This window comes from Rhynchophorus ferrugineus, unplaced genomic scaffold, assembly GCF_030347505.1.
Source record: "Rhynchophorus ferrugineus isolate W39M unplaced genomic scaffold, kcgeb_rfMv2 rfM6, whole genome shotgun sequence".
Lineage (NCBI taxonomy): Eukaryota > Metazoa > Arthropoda > Insecta > Coleoptera > Curculionidae > Rhynchophorus > Rhynchophorus ferrugineus.
The window spans coordinates 36,050,969-36,070,617 of record NW_027472585.1 but is presented as its reverse complement, the minus strand read 5'-3'; the positions used below and the strand labels follow the sequence as shown (position 1 = coordinate 36,070,617).

The window sequence follows — 19,649 nt, the reverse complement described above, 5'->3', positions numbered from 1 at the left end:
ACTACAGAAAATGTTACCAAAACAACTCACCGAACTATTAAAATCGTATATTACAGCCTGAATATTTAGAGTTAAACAAGAAGAAGTTTACTCTACAATAAAAGAAGCTAAATCAGGTGTACCACAAGGAAGCGTACTGGGGCCAATGCTTTATCTACTCTACACTTGTGATATATCACAAAGGGAGAATATTATGAGAATATTAATAGGTGTTGAAGAAAATAATGAAGAAGCCACACGAAAATTACGACAGGAAAGTGAACAATATGAATGACAATATGAATAATTGAACACAAGCTTGGAAAATAAAAATTAACGAAAGTAAATATCTGTATGCATCTAACATTATAAATATCTATGGTTGCTATATAATTATCATTCTATATAGCAACAACGCTAAATATCTTGGAATGAATATTGATGCAAAACTTCGCTGGAAGGAACATATAAAGTAGAAAAGAAAAGTACTGGAATTGAATTATAGGAAAATGTACTGGCTAATTGGAAGAAAATCACAATTATCCGTACATAATAAATTGCTTTTATATAAGCAAATACTGAAATCTATATAGACGTACGAGAGTAGAGTTCAATTATGGGGATGTTCTGCAAAGAGTAACATAAATAAAGAACAAATTCTTCAGAACAAAGTCCTGAGAAGTATTGTGGGCGCACCCAAATTCTACAAGATTAGCTACCTACATCGAGACCTTCAGATACCCACAGTCACTCAAGAAATAAAGAGAATTTCAAGCGGACATGAGGAAAGACTCCGTTCTCATGAGAATATTGAAACATTGCAACTTTTGTATAACACCAGAGCGGGACACAGACTCAAAAGAATCAAACCATCTAATATTGTGTAGTGTTGTGTAGTGAGGTGTATATAACAAAAAATACAGCAGTGACATGTATAAACATTATTTCACCAGAGACTGAGATAGGGGCGATGGGTCCCCCTAGTTATATACCTAGATTTAGGTTCTCATAAAGACAAATTGTAAGATAGTCGAAAACGACTAGTAACAATGTAATAGTTAAATAATAAAAAGAAATATGTTTTACAACTTCTCCATCTTTCTGGCAACATAGCGATACAGCGTGTAAAGAATGATTTTGATTTGGCAAGACGCAATTATCGATGTATTTTCGCACTTCTTCGGCATTTCAAAACCATATGCTAGCCAAAGTATGCTGCATTGACCTGAATAACTAGTAATCAGATGGTGCTATATTTGGTGAGTACGCTGGATGCGGCAGAACTTCCCATGACTATTTTGGTGTAATCCATGGCATTTTGCACTTGGAATTGTTACATTAGGTCCGCTTTTTATCGTCAGTTAGAGTACGTCACAAAAAAGATTCTCGATAGGAAAACGATGAAACTACAATAATGAAATAGTTCGAAATTTAATTTTATATCAATACCTGTTTTATGTCATTCTCCCTCCATTTCAATCCATCAAATGTCTGATCTGAGTTTGAGCTGGGTTTTCATCCAATAAGTCTTGGAATTCATTGTCATCATTCACTTTTAAAACGATTGAAACCAAAACCAACAATTGGTGTATGAAGGCGTACTATCACCATCATGAAAGAAATCTTTGATAGTCTTCTGCAACAGATTTCTTCAAATCAACAAATGTAATCTGCAAAAGTAATGAATGCCAAAAAGGCAATTTTGAGTGTTCTAACGCTTCGCGTCTGCATATACTGAATAACTTACTAAATACTGTATTTTATTCAGATAAATTATAAGACAGTCGAATTTAACAGGTTGTTTAGGTTGTTTATCAGTTACTTCGCTTTTTGGCCAATAAATATTTCTGAGTAAGATATCTGTAAGCATCTAATATGTCAACGTTTTAGATTCACTGTAATTTCTGATAAGGAGTGGTTTGTAAAAGCCTTGAAAAATCAAGTACTAGAGGAATTAAGCGAGGACGCGGAGCATTATCCAGAAGAAGAAACTTTCTGGGTAGATTTCCTCCGAGAACCTCCGGAACCGACAGGAGATGAACCGGAAGACTTCTGCTTCGACGCCCCGAAGGTTTATGAAGAAATACCCAGCTGGGACTTTCTGAAGGAGAAACTATTCAGTACGATGCTATAGTTAGCATTGTGATTTATTAAAGCAACACAATTTCAGCGTTCATGGCTGAGTATAATGAAGCCGTCCGCGGCACACCTATGGATTTGGTGTTTTTCCACGACGCCATGGTGAATTTGATGATTATATCCAGAATTATACGTACCCCGCGAGGAAATGCCTTATTGGTTGGTGTTGGTGGGTCTGGTAAGCAGAGTTTAACTCGACTATCCTCGTTTATAGCAAACTACCAAAGTTTTCAGATACAGTTAACCAGGTATGGGACTCCTTGATTTTAAATTTCTTGGAGGAATATACAGAATACTGTTCTAGGTCATACAATGTAAATAATTTAATGGACGATATGAAGCATCTATATCGAGTAGCCGGATTGGAAGGTCACGGCATGAGCTTCATATTTACCGATAACGAAATAAAAGAAGAAACCTTCCTGGAAAGCATCAATAACATTTTAAGTTCCGGCGAAATCGCGAATCTCTTTGCTAAAGACGAACTGGACGAAATTCAATCCGACCTGATTCCCATTATGAAAAAAATTCAACCAAAAAGACCACCAACAGTTGATAATTTGTATGATTTCTTTATAACCAGAGCCAGGCAGAACCTTCACGTTGTTCTATGTTTTTCTCCGGTAGGCTTATGCAATATTTCTGCAACATTGCTAATATTATCGATGACTTCAGGTGGGAGAGAAATTTCGAAGCAGAGCTCTCAAGTTTCCTGGTCTAATATCAGGCTGTACCATAAACTGGTTTCAGAAATGGCCTCAAGATGCTCTGGAGGAAGTATCGGAACATTTTCTGAGGAATTACGAAGTCGTGGCCACTCCGGAAGTGAAACTGGAGCTTATGTTGATAATGGCGGAGATTCATGATGGTGTTTCCGATTTTTGCGATAAATATTATGACAAGTACGTAATTATTGAGATATCAATAGGAGATATGAGATAAGATAATACAAATACTTGTCTACATATTAAGAAAATTTTGGTATTAGTAGGTCACGTGTTTTAGTGTTTTGCTGCATTTTTATACTAAAGCACCTTATAATGGTTCAAATTTTCAAATATTTATTAATCATTAGATTTCGACGACGAACCTACGTAACTCCGAAGACCTTTATCTCTTATTTGGGATCTTATCAGAAACTGTACAGGAAGAAGGTAGACGACATCGATGTCTTGGCGCATCGAATGAAAACAGGTCTGTCAAAGTTAGTTGAAGCCCAGGCCAGCGTTGATATTCTGAAGAAGGAGCTGGAAGTTAAAGAAAAGGAAATGACCGTCGCTACGGAAGCTGCTGAAAAAGTTCGGGAAAACTTATAAGTTGGTAGTCTTGGCTATTAATTCAGGTATTTTTAGGTGTTAAGTGAGGTACTGGCTGCTAGTGAGATAGCAAATAAGATTAAAGAAGAGGCTACTATAGTGAAAGAACGTGCCGAGAATCTGGTTGCTATAATCAGTGTGGATCAGCAGGAAGCCGAGGGGAAACTCCTGGCGGCTAAACCTGCTTTAGATGCTGCTGAAGCTGCTTTACTAGTAATTTAATTTTTACATTTCTTCTTTGGATAGGTTCATCAAGAGTTATCATAATACATATTGGAATTATTGGCTATTATAATCAGTGAGCCTTTTAAATCTTTTTCAATCAATATTTACTGAAATAAACAACTGTATTAATATTAATTTATCATAGAGAGAAAAAGCCTAATACCATTACACCAGTTTGGGTTTATTACCAAACATTCAACAATTGACCAGGTCCACAGAATAACAGATGTTATTGAAAAAGCTTACAAAAGTAAAAAAGTATGCTCAGCTATATTCTTAGACGTAGCACAAGCCTTCGATAAGGTTTGCCATGAAGGACTTCTTCATAAACTACAGAAAATGTTACTAAAACAACACACCGAACTATTAAAATCGTACATTACAACCACAATGTTTAGAGTCAAACAAGAAGAGTCTTACTCTACAATAAAAGAGGCTAAAGCAGGTGTACCACAAGAAAGTGCACTGGGGCCAATGCTTTATCTACTCTACATTTGTGATATACCACAAATGGAGAATATTACGTTGGCTACATTTGCTGATGATACTACTATTATAGTTGTCGGAGACACTTGTGAAGAAGCTTCACGAAAATTACAACAGGCAAGTGACAATATAAATAATTGGACACAAGCTTGGAAAATAAAAATTAGCGAGAGTAAATCTGTGCATGTGCAGTTCAGCTACAATCAGACGGTACAAGCAACAATAAAATTAAATAATATTATCATTCCATATAGCAACAACGCTAAATATCTCGGAATGAATCTTGATGCAAAACTTCGCTGGAAGGAACACATAAAGAAGAATAAAAAAGAAATGGAATTGAAATATAGGAAAATGTACTGGCTAATTGGAAGAAAATCACAATTATCAGTACATAATAAATTGCTATTATATAAGCAAATACTGAAACCTATATGGACATACGGTGTTCAATTATGGGGATGTTCTGGAAAGAGTAACATAAACAAAGTCCTGGGAGGTATTGTGGGAGTATCAAAATACTATAGGACTGATTACCTACATCGAGACCTTTACATACCCACAGTCAGTCAAGAAGTTAAGAGAATTGCAAAGGGAGAATTGCAAACATGAAGAAAGACTCAGTTCTCATGAGAATATTGAAGTATTGCAGCTTTTGGATACCACCAAAACAGGACACAGGCTCAAAATAATCAAACCACCTGATCTTGTGTAGTGTTGTGTAGTGAGGTGCATATAATAAAAAAATACAGCAGTGACATGTATAAACATTATTTCACCAGAGACTGAGATAGGGACCAGGGGTCCTCCTAGTTATATACCTAGATTTAAGTTATCATGAAGACAAATTGTAGGTTAGTGGGAAATGACTAGTAACAATGTAATAATTAAATATATTTTTTTTATTACTCTTCGTGATTCCACAATCTGCCCTATTGGCAATAAGTATTTCTTATGTCTGTATTATATATACATGGCATGTAGAAAATCACTTCATTAAGCAATCTCCTGTATAAAATATTATCTTAATTAATTAGACTTATTTTAAAGCTCATTCTAAAGTTTATATATGTCCAGTAATCAGATCAGGTGGTGTTAAACGTTTTAGTCTACGCACTTCACTATCGTGTAGCATATTTAGTTGGTTGGCGAGTACGTTGGGATGCACCGACACTCTTTTGAAGTACTTCACACAAACGCGTTGAATTACACTCGTTATAAGTTCTAGAGGAATATCGCGTTGTGTTAATTTATTTGAAATATACTACGGAGCATCAACAATGGCACGCAATTAAATAATAAAAAGAAAAACATTAACTTAAAACATAACTTTTAGACAATCAAAGCTTCTGACATTGCAACTGTACGAAAACTAGGCAAGCCCCCGTACCTTATTTTGTTGATCATGGACGCTGTCCTCCTTTATTTCAAGAGGAAGATCGAACCGACTAAGCCAGACTTTGAAAAAAGCTTCCTGACTCCATCCTGGGCTGAATCTCTCAAAGTATACCCGATTTCTAGTTACCTAACCATCCAGCACTTATTGTGTATTATCTGTGTTAGGTTATGGCGGATAGTAACTTCCTGAAGAATCTTCAGGGTTATCCGAAGGATACTATCAACGCTGAAGTTATTGATCTCCTGTATCCTTATCTTAGTCACCCGTTATATACGTACGAAGCGGCAAAAACTGCCTGTGGTAATGTAGCCGGTTTGATATCATGGACCATCGCCATGGCATCGTTTTATGATGTAAACAGGGAAGTACTGCCACTAAAGGTAAGATGAAACTGTGAATTTTTTTATTATTATTTTATTTTGTGTATTTAATGTGATTATATTATGTTGTTAAGTATTGCTTAATTAGACCTTGCCTGCTTTGATTGGAATAAACGACTATCCAAAAGGTCAATATATCGTAAATATAATTGGTATAATATATAGCTCTGAAGAAACATATTCATGTTTTCAACTGAAATTGACTGTCGACTGTTCAGTAGTTGACTACTTTTTACTATCGACTGTTTCAGTCGCTATTTTCGGTCCAACTAATTTTGTTACTATTTACTATCGACTGTGTCAGTCGTACTTTTAGTTACTGTTTTTGGTTCTACTAGTTTCATTCGACTGATTTTTAATGTTATGGGTCTGTCGTCCTAGCCGCGACCTCGACAAAAATGTACCCAATTTATGCTTACATAGATTTATATATAATATATGTAGTTTTATGATTTTTTTGATAGTTTGCTTGTAAATAGCAATATATTGTATATTAATATTATAGCATTTTAGTACGATATTTTTCAAGATTGTTAATGTAATAGGGTAAAAAGATTAAAATTGGGAATGACAAATAGTATACTATTTTGATTGTTTTTATGGCAATAATAGGTAATATTTCTAATACTCTGTCGATTTTTGTTAAAAAATATTTCTGTTTAATAATAAATAAATTATTTATATTATTTCATTCAGATCATTTTTAATTATGTTATGGATCATTATTTTTTTTAAGATTAGGTATATGTTTAATATATATATATATATATATATATATATATTAATTAATTATAATATTATATAAATTGCATGTTATGTATTAATATTATTATAGTATTCCTTCTCACAATTTATATAGGAAAGGATTCGTACATCTTCGTCTGACATCACGAATTGAAAAAAAAACAGTCGAACCGTGCATTTGACTGAAAATAATAATTACTATTGTCAGTCGCTAGTTTTTCGACTATCAACTGTTTCGACTGTTTTGCATTTATCAACTGTTTTGACTATTTTCAGTCGATAGTTTCCAACGCTAATATTACCATTTGGTAACAATTATTTTCAAAAATAATAGATAATAAAAAGCATAAAAAATAATTTTAAGCCAGATAATTCATTGATAAGCGTTATTAAGGTTCTATACCAGGGAAATTAACGGTATTAACTAGTATGTTGAATGCTTTGGTTATACTATAAATAGACATTTAACCTCATAGTTAATTTTGGAGTCTCTTTCTTGGTTTGTTTGAGTCACTATGCTAAAATTCGCAAAGGTTGATTTTGACATTATTTTGTGACTGATATAGAGAAGAATACGTTTAGTACTTTTTATATAATTATCAAACGGTGCGAAGCTTTTCTCCAGAGGTTCCTATCGAGTCGCCTTTCCGCTACTCTATGGCTTTGGTTGTCTCAGTATTGTCTTTCAGTTTTTTTTAAATAACAGAATATTCACAAAACAGTTTTATAAGATCAAAAGTAACGTTGGGAAAGATAGGTGATTCCTTAAAGATAACTGAATCTTTGTTTAATAACAAATTTGATAACTGAAGCTATGTCCAATCAAAATTAAAATCCAATAAAAAAAAGATTACATCACATACAAAATAAAAAAGTGTTCTTTTATAAAGACAAAGCACAATGTCGCCAATTGATTGGAAATTAATCATAGTTTTTATAGAATTGATTGAATTACTTATATTAATACTTACTGTATTCTCTACACGATAATGATCGTGATATTTTATATTTAGGCGTTAAATTTTATATTAACATTACATTTTTTATGTGCACAAGAAGTAACGAACAAAAGTATACTTGTTTTGAAAACGCTGAAAATTTTAGGCGAATTTGGCAGTTCAGCAAGCTAAACTGACTAGGGCGCAAGAAGAATTGAAAGCAGCCATGGAGCTTTTAGCGGCTAAAGAAGCCGAAGTGAAGCAATGTCAAATGCAATACGATGAAGCTATGGCACACAAACAAGTAAACCCTTAAAATGTACTCCTAATTTTCGATAATAACAATTTAATTATTGTAGGAAATATTTGACGCCGCCATGAAGGTGAAGAACAAAATGGATGCCGCTGCAGCGTTGATTGACGGTTTGTCTGGCGAAAGAGTTCGATGGACCGACCAACTCGCTCAGTTTAAAGCAGAAACAGAACGTCTCATTGGGGACGTTGTCCTGCTAACTGGCTTCTTGGGCTATACTGGACCGTTTAATCAAGAGTTTAGATCTGTCATGCAACAAACTTGGTTAGATGCCATAGTAAGAAGGAAAATACCCGTCACGCTGAGTATAAATATCATTGATAGTCTGGCTGATATGGCAACTGTATGCTAATATATTATCCAAGTTTCTTATCAACATATCAAAGTATTGCTTTCCGTCGCCAGATCGGAGAATGGAATATTGAAGGTTTACCAACCGACGAGCTATCAATTCAAAACGGTATAATCGTCACGACCGCTACAAGATTTCCGCTTCTGATTGATCCACAAAGTCAGGGGAAATCGTGGGTGAAGGAGAAAGAGAAGAAGAATAATTTAATTGTCTCCTCCTTAAATCACAAGTATTTTAGGTGATTAGAATTACGTTATTATTAATACTAATCGATTATGTATTTTACTTTTTTTTCATCATTATTAAAACTCACTTTAGCTTGAATTTGTTGCTGCTTCTGTTGCTATTGTTAATAGCTTGTAAATAATCCAATCTTTATATCTTCTTTATTGATTTGTCAGATCTATGATATTAGGTCTTCGATTTAAGAGTTCTTTCGAATTTCTGTTAGAGAAAAATTTTGCTATACCAGACTATTCAATACACAAATCAAGAATACCAACTGTTTTCGATATTATCATCATTATCATCAGCGCTCAGAGAGAGTTGATGCCACAGGACTTCCAATATTGTTCACTAAGTTTTACTCCATTTGTCAATCACCTATAGCTGTTTTGGCATTGGAAATATTAATTTACAGTTTTTCAGATCGTTTTTATGATCTTGTCACATGTCTTTCAGAGCTGTTGAGAGATTTTACTTGTAATTGTAATATTTTCTCCCCTCCATCTCATCATCTCAGAGAAACAAAAGCTTCTGTTGCTGGGCATATTCGGCGTTTTAGTTCAGCAGTAGGTACCGGTTTCTGTTACGAATCACTTTTGATTCGGGACGGGACGAAATTAAAAACACCACTTTTGGTTTTGGAACAAGAGATACAAATTTATTTACATCGCTGGTCTTTTATACCATTTTTGAACAGCCTCTAGACAAACAACAACGCCTTCTACTTGTTGTTGGAATACTAGCAATTGGATCTTGTATCGACATGAATCATATATCTAACAACCCATCTCAACTTTACTTTAGTTTACATCAAACTTTATTTAAAGAGTTATTGAATAAATCGACACAATTTTCAAATGAACAATTTTTTTTTTTAGATATAATTCTCTGTTTGAATATTCTTGAAAACTTTGAATAATCATAGAAATAGCCGCCAAAAAACTGTCAACTTTTAATGACAATTATTTAGTTTGTTCTTTTGCTGCCAAACCAACAATACCAATACAATACAATACAATTCTATGTTTTAAATGAATTTATTCCATGTCACTGGGTTGTCTTTATGAAATGGTATGAATCCACTAAAAGTGTTTCTAGTTAGTCTACTATTGCCTTCAATTAGTTCGTAGTTTTTAGCACCTTTTAGGTTTCAAAATATTCATGTTCAGCTTTCTATTAGTTTATTCAATGTCTGTATGTAGTACTATATGCAATATCCAATCTCGTAACTAATGAAACGTATATAAGACTGCATTTTAATCTTCTAAACGGTACGTTTTAAATTATTTCTCCACTTTTGCTGATGTTAAAATTAATTTCAATCGCCGTTACCATCTTCCATATTAAATGTTAAATGTTTAAATGTTCCATGTTCTTTCCATTAAGAGAAAATATTCTACTTCTGTTACTCTTCTTAAAGAATTTTCATTTAGTCCGTTGTTTGCTCTTAAACCGTAACTTGTTCATCATTTCATTGACTCTTATGTGCCAACATTTTGTTGAATTTCTTAGATACAGCTTATCTAAACAATGTTCGATTTAATTGTTAGTATCTTGATTCAGTAATTAAATCCTCTGATTTCCTGATAGATATATCTTTATCTATTGTTCCGTTTAAAAATACGATTCAATCGCCAATTTGCCTTATCTTCCAGTTCTGTTGAATTGATTTTTCTATCAAAATTCTAATACTTTGTAACCAAACTCTTTTCCATTGGTTTCAATGGCTTTTTATCCCATCTGCAACTCTGTTGGACCGTATGTTTCTAATTTTCTAGTGCTTTACTGGTCCTTGTAAATTACACGGCTGCATTACTAAACTCTTGTCCGTTGGTTTCAATGCTTTTGTTTTATCTTACCGATAAATCTGATTCCATGTTTCTAGTTATCTAGGCTTTCATTGGTCCTCGAGTGCTCTAGTGCTTCATAACTTAGTTACGCCATCTATTGCATTGCATGTATATATACTTTATCGAACTCGAATTTTATATACTTTATTTACATACTCGATTTTTATACCAAGAGATCTGGGCCCCCTGTTACGAATCATTTTTGATTCCGGATGGGACGGAATTAATAAAGCATTTTTTGGATTTGATACAAGAGAGAAACTTTATTTACATCGCTGGTCTTTTACATCATTTTTGAACAGACTTTAGATAAACTACAACGCTCTCGACTTGTTTTTCTTCTTCTTTTCTACATACTAGAAATTGGCTTTTGTATCGATATGAGTAATATATTTAACACTTTCTTTTCCTGTTTTATTTGATCATAAGTACTTAAATTAAGACTTGCTCTAACTGTATCTCGTTGAAATTTACAATAAAAGTCCTCGGAAATCACACATAGTTGATTTTACTAAATACGGACATTGGGTATGCAATTGATAATGATGTGCATACCTGGTTTAAGTCAGAGTTAGAACGTCTATGCTTGTAATCTAATCTAAAAATCCTTCCCATATAAAAGTAATATAATTGTAAAAAATTATAAAAATTATTTAGTTTTTACATTATTATTGGATTTATTTTATAATAATTTTTCCCGTTGTAGAAACCATGTTGAAGATGCAGTTTCGCTGGGTTATCCTATGATAATAGAAGACATCGGTGAAGAATTGGATCCCGTCCTGGATAACGTGCTCGAGAAGAATCACATTAAAATAGGCACGACGTATAAGGTGAAAGTTGGCGATAAGGAAGTAGACGTAAACATGGATTTTAGGCTCTACATCACCACTAAACTAGCTAACCCAAATTACACTCCAGAAATATTTGCCAGAACGTCTATTATCGATTTTACGGTCACCATGAAGGGTCTCGAGGATCAGTTACTAGGAAGAGTCATTTTAACCGAAAAAAGAGAACTGGAAACTGAGCGTACTAACCTCATTATGGACGTAACATCAAACAGGCGGAAAATGTTGGAGTTGGAACAAAATCTACTTTATAAACTGACAACAACGCAAGGATCTTTGCTGGATGACGATACGGTCATCGAAGTATTAAACGTGACCAAGAGCACCGCGCTGGAAGTAATGGAGAAGCTGAAAATAGCCAAGGAAACGGAAATTAAGATAAACGCAGCTCGTGAAGAATTCAGACCCATCGCTACGAGAGGAAGTATATTATATTTCTTGGTGGTGAGCATGGCGATGGTCAATTACATGTACCAGACATCCCTAGTACAGTTCTTGGAACGATTCGATGTATCCATGACGCGATCTGAGAAAACTCCAGTGATAACCAAACGAATACAATACATAATCGATTATTTAACTTACGAGATTTTCAAATACAAATCGAGAGGATTATACGAACGCCACAAGTACATGTTTGTTCTGCTCATGTGCTTGAATATCGACCTCAATAGAGAACATATAACTCATGAGGAATTTCAGAACTTTATCAAAGGCGGCGCTGCTTTGGATCTGAACGCTTGTCCGCCAAAACCAGCAAAATGGATTACCGATTTGACTTGGTTGAACTTGGTGGAACTGACCAAACTTCGTCATTTCCAGTATATAGTTCAGCAGGTTAGCGCTAACGATAAGCAATGGAAAACCTGGTTTGACAAAGATGCACCGGAGGAAGCGATTATTCCGGACGGTTATAATTCCTTGGATACTTTTAGGAAGCTGTTAGTGATACGGTAAGTGTTATTTTTGTCTCTAAATAACTACAGGGGATGGGCAAAATAATATTAACACAGTATAGTACATCTTGTTGCATGTTACTTCCGTTTGATAATTCAAAAAATGTGGTATAGTCCATTTTATGACCAAACAGTCGGATTTATGTATGGAAACCTCCAAAAGAATCCTACTGTATGGACTGACTGCTTCCTACAATCAAGCATAGAGGAGATTCTTTTATTATTTCGGCGGCAATATTATGATATTCAACTGGTATATTCACATCACTGGTCGGATTACTACGAATTAATATCTCGACATCCTCAATGATGATTGCAAGATGATAATTTGCCCATACACATAGCCAAAAAGGTTTAATCTTCAGGAGAAATAGAATACAGCAAACCATCAAACATCTTGTCTGATCAAAACTATCGCCAGACCTCAACATATATGAACCGTTGTGGGGAGTTTTAGAGCAAAGAGTGAGGAGTATATTTCCACCTTCAACATCATTGAAGCAATTGGCGGATGTTTTGGTACAAGAATGAGACAACAATCCATTGGAAACTATTCAGATGAAGAATTACAGCTCATGGTGGCTCAACACTTTATTAATATTAAAAACCGTAATTCACTAATTTTATATACCAAAAATGTAAAATTACAATGATAATAATTCTAGACCAAACCTGCTTAAACAAACCTTTTCATTAAAATATTAAAAGCTACTACCCTATTAATTCAAGTTTATTTTACCAAAAACGATATTGTTTACACTCGTGAGAGTGGCTACATATTAGCCAAGAAATAATAAAATGTTGAAAATACTTGACAGAAAGAAAAGGAGGGTTTGACCACATTCTTCATCTACTTTGGCCAAAATGTAGTTTAGTTCTGAAGAAAAGATCATAACAGAGGGTGATCTCCTATAATTTCTAAAGATCAACATTTTTATTATCGTAGAATGTTATGAGTCATCATATATCACGTGTTGTTGATAAATTGCAATATTATATTTTAAATTGAAATATTAAATAAAATATATCTTTTGAAGTTCTTGGTGCCCAGATCGTACCATAACCCAGAGTAGAAAGTACATTGCCAGTTCCTTGGGAGCGAGGTTTGCCGAACCAGTCATTTTGAACTTTGAAACTATGCACGAGGAATCCAGACCCCTTACTCCACTGATATGTTTCCTTAGCATGGGATCTGATCCCACACCCTATATCGAAATGTTAGCGAAGAGGTTGGAGCTCAAGAGTAAGAGCATTTCTATGGGCCAAGGACAAGAAATTCATGCTAGGAAAATGATGACCCAAGCTATGCAGGAAGTATGTCTCTATAGTATTGTAGTACTTTAGGAATTCCTTCAATTTAAACTTTTCTTCTATGATATTTTTTATTTTACTTAAATTTGTCTATATTTTTATTACTGTTACTTCAGTAAGTGCTCAACTTATAATCTAAATCTTATTCTAGATACTAATCCAACTTATTTTAAAGTCTATAATATCTAATATTTGTTCAATTGTTCCGTGTTTATTACGGAAGCCAAATCGATGGCTTGGAGTAATATTTCTCTCATCTGCGATTATTTTGAGTCTCTTAATGTATAGTTTTTCGAATAGTTTAGAGATCACAGATAACAGGCTTATAGGACGATAAGAGGAGACGTCTTCTGAATTTTTCTCAGGTTTAAGAATCATAATTACTTGAGCCACTTTCCAAGGAAAATAATTTAATCTTAGCATGACATTAAATATGAATCTTATTAATTTGATGCACTTTCCTGGCAGCTCTTTTAAGATTCTTGAGTTGAAGACAATGAATTGCAATAATGATTGGATGAAAACCCAACTTAAACTCTCAAAAATATTCAGACAGCTTATCAGTTGGTGAATTAATTGTCTTCAGACTCCAGTTAAATGTGATGAAGAGTATATAAAGGGCCAGAAAATGGATATCACGCCAACTGACTGAAAATTTCAAACCGTTTGAGTAGCCATAGCGCCTCTTGACTTCCAGGTCTTCAGGTTAACGCAGCTTGACTTGGCATACGCTTTCGAAATGCTAAAGAAGTCGTCCTTTCGCAAGATATACCGCTATGTTGCTTAAAATATGGGAAAACGTTCCGGAAAATCAGGATTAAAAAATTATTCAGGATATCGAATAAATTGATGGAATTACATCAGAGGCAATAAAATATATTAGAATTGATCTTGATTATTTTGCATATTGAAATGTTTGTGTTGATGCAGCGTAGTATCGGTTGAATTTGTTCGTATATGTGATTTTTGTATTTATGTTCTTCCTTCATAAGATTACTGATGCTTGTGAGTGCTAATACTGATCTGCGTAAATGATAAACATAAATAAATAAATCAAAATATAACATATTTATTTTTTATTTTACTATATTATTATCATTTGATTTTAAGGGATTTTGGGCTTTATTGCAAAATTGCCATTTATCCTTGGACTACATGAATGAAGTCCTCATGCAGTTCCTCGATTTAGAAAAGGGAATCGGTTCCGTGCATCCTGACTTCCGTTTATGGATCACAACGGAGGTAAACGAAAAGTTTCCCATCAGTTTACTTCAAATTTGCATCAAGTTCACCAATGAAGCACCGTCCGGTATTAGAGCAGGTGAAATTATTAATTCTTGGTATTTTTGGGTGATCAAGTAAATAACGTTAATTTTACAGGATTGTTGCGAACTTATACCTCGATGAATCAGGATATGTTAGATTACTCGGATGCTTGGCAATACATCCCATTGGTATATGCGATTTCTTTTCTGCACACAGTGGTACAAGAACGTCGCAAGTTTGGCCCGCTGGGATGGAATATTCCTTACGAATTTAATTCTGCCGACTGGTTGTCCAGTTGTTTGTTTTTGCAGAATCATTTGGATGATATCGATCCTAAAAGGGGAATAAGCTGGCAGACACTAAGGTTTCTTTTTATTTTTATGTAGTATAATTACATATAGGGGAATATGAATATGGATATAAAAGAATATGAACATTTAACCTATATATACAACGTTGATTAATAAGGTCTTGAAACATTGCGGAATGGTTTAAAACGGAATCTTGTCCTATTCTTGTACCAAAGTATCCGTCAATGGCTTAAACTATGTTGGAGATGGAAATGTACTCCTTGGTTTCTGTTTTGAAACTTACCATAATGTTTCAATTATGTTAATGCATGGCGATTGTGTCCAGGAAAAGTGCTTGACACTCTTCAAACAAAAAGTGAACCTTCTTGGCTGTGTTTATGGGCACATTATAATTTTGATGTTAATATTATTTTGTCTATAATTAATTATTATTTTGGCTTGTACTTTACGTAGTTGGAATATTTTGTAAAGAAAAATGTCATGAAAACTTATCACAACGTTTTGGTGATACTTTGGTTATTCTATTATTGCAAATGAATAAGTAAACTTTTTTGTGGAAACTAAATTCTATCTAACTTGGGTTAGATACTAGGCTAAAGCATCATTAATAATATCCCTTCATTCGTTTTTTAAATTGCAGTTTTACCATCAAGTTTAATAATTTAAACCATTTATTTTCAAATAAGAATTATCTTTGCTAAATAGTAACTTTTTAACTTGTTAGGTTTAAATCACTTAAAATGTCAGTTGTTTTGTGTTTCTGTTAAAATATCAGTTGTCAACTGTTCAAACACAAATATTTATTCAATGCAATGGTTATTTGACCAATCATGTAAAACTATTTCACTCTTCTTATTACTTGATTTTTCTAACAGTAATATATTATTTGTTGTGGTTCTAATATTTCTAATATATTAAAAGAAAAGCTTAAAAAATCTCCATTCTCTAAATGTAGAGAATTATGTATTTTTCTTTTGTTATAAATTTTTCGTTTAGGGGGAATACCTTCGAGATATATTTTTTAACGTGATTTTATTCAATCTATCAACCATAATACATTGACTATATTGTTGGTTACTGCTTTTTGTCATTTTCCGGGGCAAAGCCGAAACCCACGTTGTCGAATTTCGTGTCTATAGGTGCTATTAATACATCTTTTTTTTGGAAAGAAAAGAACAAAAAAGAAGGGAACTCCTTCCGTAACATGTCATACGATGATGAATATTATCGCAGCTCATCTCAAACGGCAATACCTTAGATAAAATAAACAACTGTCGTAAATAGCAATGGACACTAACAGGCCAATTGAAAAGTACCCGACCTACCATAGTAAAACACATTTTTCTGACAAAATTAGTTTTTTTATTCAACATAATTCTCTTCAAGGCTGATACACTGATTATAGTGACCCTCCAACTTTTTGATACCGTTTTTGTAGTACGATTTATCCTTTGCTTCAAGATAGGCCTGAGTTTCGGCCATCACCTCTTCATTCGACGAAAATTTCTTCCCAGCGAGTATTTTTTCGAGATCTAAGAACAGGAAGTAGTCACTGGGGGCCAGATCTGAAGAATACGGTGGCCCAATTCATGGATTTTTACCATCGTTTTCACTGACTTGTGACAGGGCTTTGTGTTGGTGAAGCAACACATTCTTTTTCTTGAAATGCTTCCGCTTTTTGACAATTTCGTCCTTCAAAAGGTGTAATAACGCTATGTCATAGTCGCTGTTGATGATCCTTCCTTTTTCAAGGTAGCCAATGAAAATTATTCCATGCGCATCCCAAAATACAGATGCCATAACCTTGCCAGCCGACTGTTGCGTTTTACCACACTTTGGAGCGGGTTCATCGTGTGCAGTCCACTCGGATGACTGTGGATTGGACTTCGGAGTGAAATGATGGAGACATGTTTCATCCATTGTCACATATCGACAAAAAAACTCGGTAATAACCTCTTTTGGACGTCCACTGTGTTCACCGTCTTCGGTGCTCATTTAACCACGTCTAAATTTAGCATATCAATCCTTGATGGTTGATTTTCCTGGGGCAGTGTCCGGAAACTCGGCAAAAAAAGCAAAAACTTGGCTTGCCCCTTCAAAAAGCAATATTTTATCAACACGCGAAATTCCTTTTTATCCATTTTTTTCACAATAACAAAAAATTGCTTCACTCAAAATATTATAATTCACAAACTAATGATCCGACAGCTGTCAAATTTATACACCCATCTTTTGAGGGTTAGGGCTAACTAAAAAACATATGGATTTAATTCTAGTAGCGCCATCTATGTGCCAGGACGGGGACTTTTCAATTGACCTGTTATTTTTAATAACAGATTTTCCGAATTTCCTTTTAAATATACTATTTTTAACGCTATGAATTAATTCGAAATTTCAATTGGATTAAGTTTACATTGTAACATGACAATTGCCAATTCATTGTTAATTATTTAAAGGTATATGCTTGGTGAGGTACATTACGGTGGAAGAGTCACCGATGATTTCGACAAGAAGTTGCTGAACACGTTTTGCCGCGTCTGGTTCAATGACGACATATTTAAGGACGATTTTATTTTTTACAAAGGCTACAAAATTGTGCGATTTAAGAACGTCACCGACTACCTTAGTCACATCGATGGTTTTCCGGCAACTGATCCTCCACAAGCATACGGTTTGCACTCAAACGCAGACATCACGTAAGAAACATTCAATCGCTTGTACAATTTTTATGACTTTCGCTTACTATAGATACCAAACTAACACGACCATTGAAATGTTCGATATTATGCTAGCAATTCAGCCCAAGGAGTCCAGCGGAGGCGGAGGCGAGTCCAGAGAAGCCGCAGTCGAAAGGCAGGCGAAGGATATGTTGTCTAAACTTCCCAAGAACTATGATCCTTTCGAAGTTCGAGAAAGGTCGAATATAACCATCCTAGTTAATTCTTATTCATTTTCTATTTGTTACTTTTCAGACTGAAAGCGATGAATCATCTGAATCCTTTGAATATTTTCCTGCGACAAGAAATCGACCGCATGCAGAAAGTTATAAGTTTGGTTCGTGCTACACTCACAGACTTACTATTGGCTATCGAGGGAACAATCATTATGAGCGAAGCACTCGGAGATGCTCTGGATAATATCTATGATGCCAAGGTGCCCTTTATATGGCGTAGGGGTTCATGGGATGCGAACACTCTCGGTTTTTGGTTCACTGAACTTATTGAACGCGATGCCCAGTTTCGAACATGGTGTTTTAATGGTATAGTATTTTAAAATATGATATTGATACGATTTGTTAAAGTTTATTTAGTATGAAATTGAAAATATGCTGGGAATAGTTATTTGATTTATTTTAAAAAATAATTGAAACTTCAGTTATTGTAATTTTCTTGGTTCAGTATGAATTGTAGGTATATGTAGGTTTTTCCATTTAAGCGTTTCTATATACCAGGTGTTTTTTTTAACAGATTGCAGTTATAAAATATTAGGATTTGATGGATATGTCATTTTATTCTACTGACATTAACATCAAAACTACAAAAATAACGTCTCGTCAAAATAATATCGTTTTAGAATTATAATTTTTTGTAAATATCGTTGAAGTGAAGCAATGGATTGAAAAGTGTTATTAGGACTCCGCTCTATCAGAAACAACAATAAAATGTTCGTTTGCTTTCTTAAAAGCGGTCGTAGATGTACGTGACACCGATTATGCAGAAGGAAGTGGACGTCCGATTCAGGTGGAAATACCAGAAAACATAAAAAATCCACATAATCGGTTTGAATGATCGAAAAGTGAAGTTGCATGAGTTAGCAAACATCGTAAAGATATCAAAAGACTGTGTTGGTTTTATATTGCATGAGAATTTAACTAAGAGTAAGCTCTATTCGTAGTGGGTGCCGTGTTTGCTCACTGTTGACCAATAATAAGAACATGTTGATGATTCTGAGCAGTGTTTGGTCATGTTTAATCGTAACACACTGGGATTTTTACGTCCATTTGCGACAATGGATGTAACAAACTCGTGAAAGAAGATAAATCATTCTACAAAAGTGGTATTGAAATGTTAGAGCGGCGCTGGAATGATTGTGTGGCTCTTGGTGGAGATTCCATTGATAAATAAAGCCAATTAAAAAAACGCGATTTCTTTGTAATGGCCGGGATTTTTCAACCCACTTGTTATAAGGTTTTAACAATTATCTTTTATATAGGAAGACCACCGTGGTTCTGGATGGCGGGATTCTTTAATCCTCAGGGTTTCCTAACCGCTATGAAACAAGAAGTCGCCAGAGCTCATAAAGGTTGGGCCTTGGATCAGGTCAGCTTATTTAACGAGGTCACCAAGAATATGAAAGAAGAAATTAACAATGCCCCACCTGTAAATCCACAAATTATCGATATTTATGAACTATTGATTGATACGTGTTTTAGGAAGGTGTTCTTGTATACGGTTTGTTCTTGGATGGAGCTGGCTGGGATCGCCGACACACCAGGTTGACGGAATCAACGAATAAGGTTCTGTACACGATGATACCGGTAGTGCATGTTTTCGCGATATATTCCACCGATCCTAAACCAGCTACTCTGTACACTGTATGCTACTTACT

The 19,649-nt window shown here is 34.4% G+C and overlaps 1 protein-coding gene across 1 annotated transcript in view; it reads left to right on the top strand.

Moving 5' to 3' along the window:
• kl-3 (dynein heavy chain 8, axonemal kl-3) overlaps nt 1–19,649 on the top strand; it is a 36,767-nt gene that overhangs the window by 16,918 nt on the left and 200 nt on the right. Inside the window, exons 27-46 of the mRNA XM_076408747.1 lie at nt 1,870–2,099; nt 2,150–2,366; nt 2,423–2,741; nt 2,794–3,020; nt 3,194–3,416; nt 3,471–3,647; nt 5,482–5,649; nt 5,709–5,924; nt 7,773–7,910; nt 7,966–8,262; nt 8,325–8,509; nt 11,053–12,150; nt 13,191–13,467; nt 14,575–14,785; nt 14,845–15,094; nt 17,498–17,737; nt 17,790–17,957; nt 18,014–18,300; nt 19,254–19,420; nt 19,474–19,635. Coding sequence (XP_076264862.1) covers nt 1,870–2,099; nt 2,150–2,366; nt 2,423–2,741; nt 2,794–3,020; nt 3,194–3,416; nt 3,471–3,647; nt 5,482–5,649; nt 5,709–5,924; nt 7,773–7,910; nt 7,966–8,262; nt 8,325–8,509; nt 11,053–12,150; nt 13,191–13,467; nt 14,575–14,785; nt 14,845–15,094; nt 17,498–17,737; nt 17,790–17,957; nt 18,014–18,300; nt 19,254–19,420; nt 19,474–19,635 — 5,257 coding nt within the window. The remainder of the gene's footprint in view (nt 1–1,869; nt 2,100–2,149; nt 2,367–2,422; nt 2,742–2,793; nt 3,021–3,193; nt 3,417–3,470; nt 3,648–5,481; nt 5,650–5,708; nt 5,925–7,772; nt 7,911–7,965; nt 8,263–8,324; nt 8,510–11,052; nt 12,151–13,190; nt 13,468–14,574; nt 14,786–14,844; nt 15,095–17,497; nt 17,738–17,789; nt 17,958–18,013; nt 18,301–19,253; nt 19,421–19,473; nt 19,636–19,649) is intronic.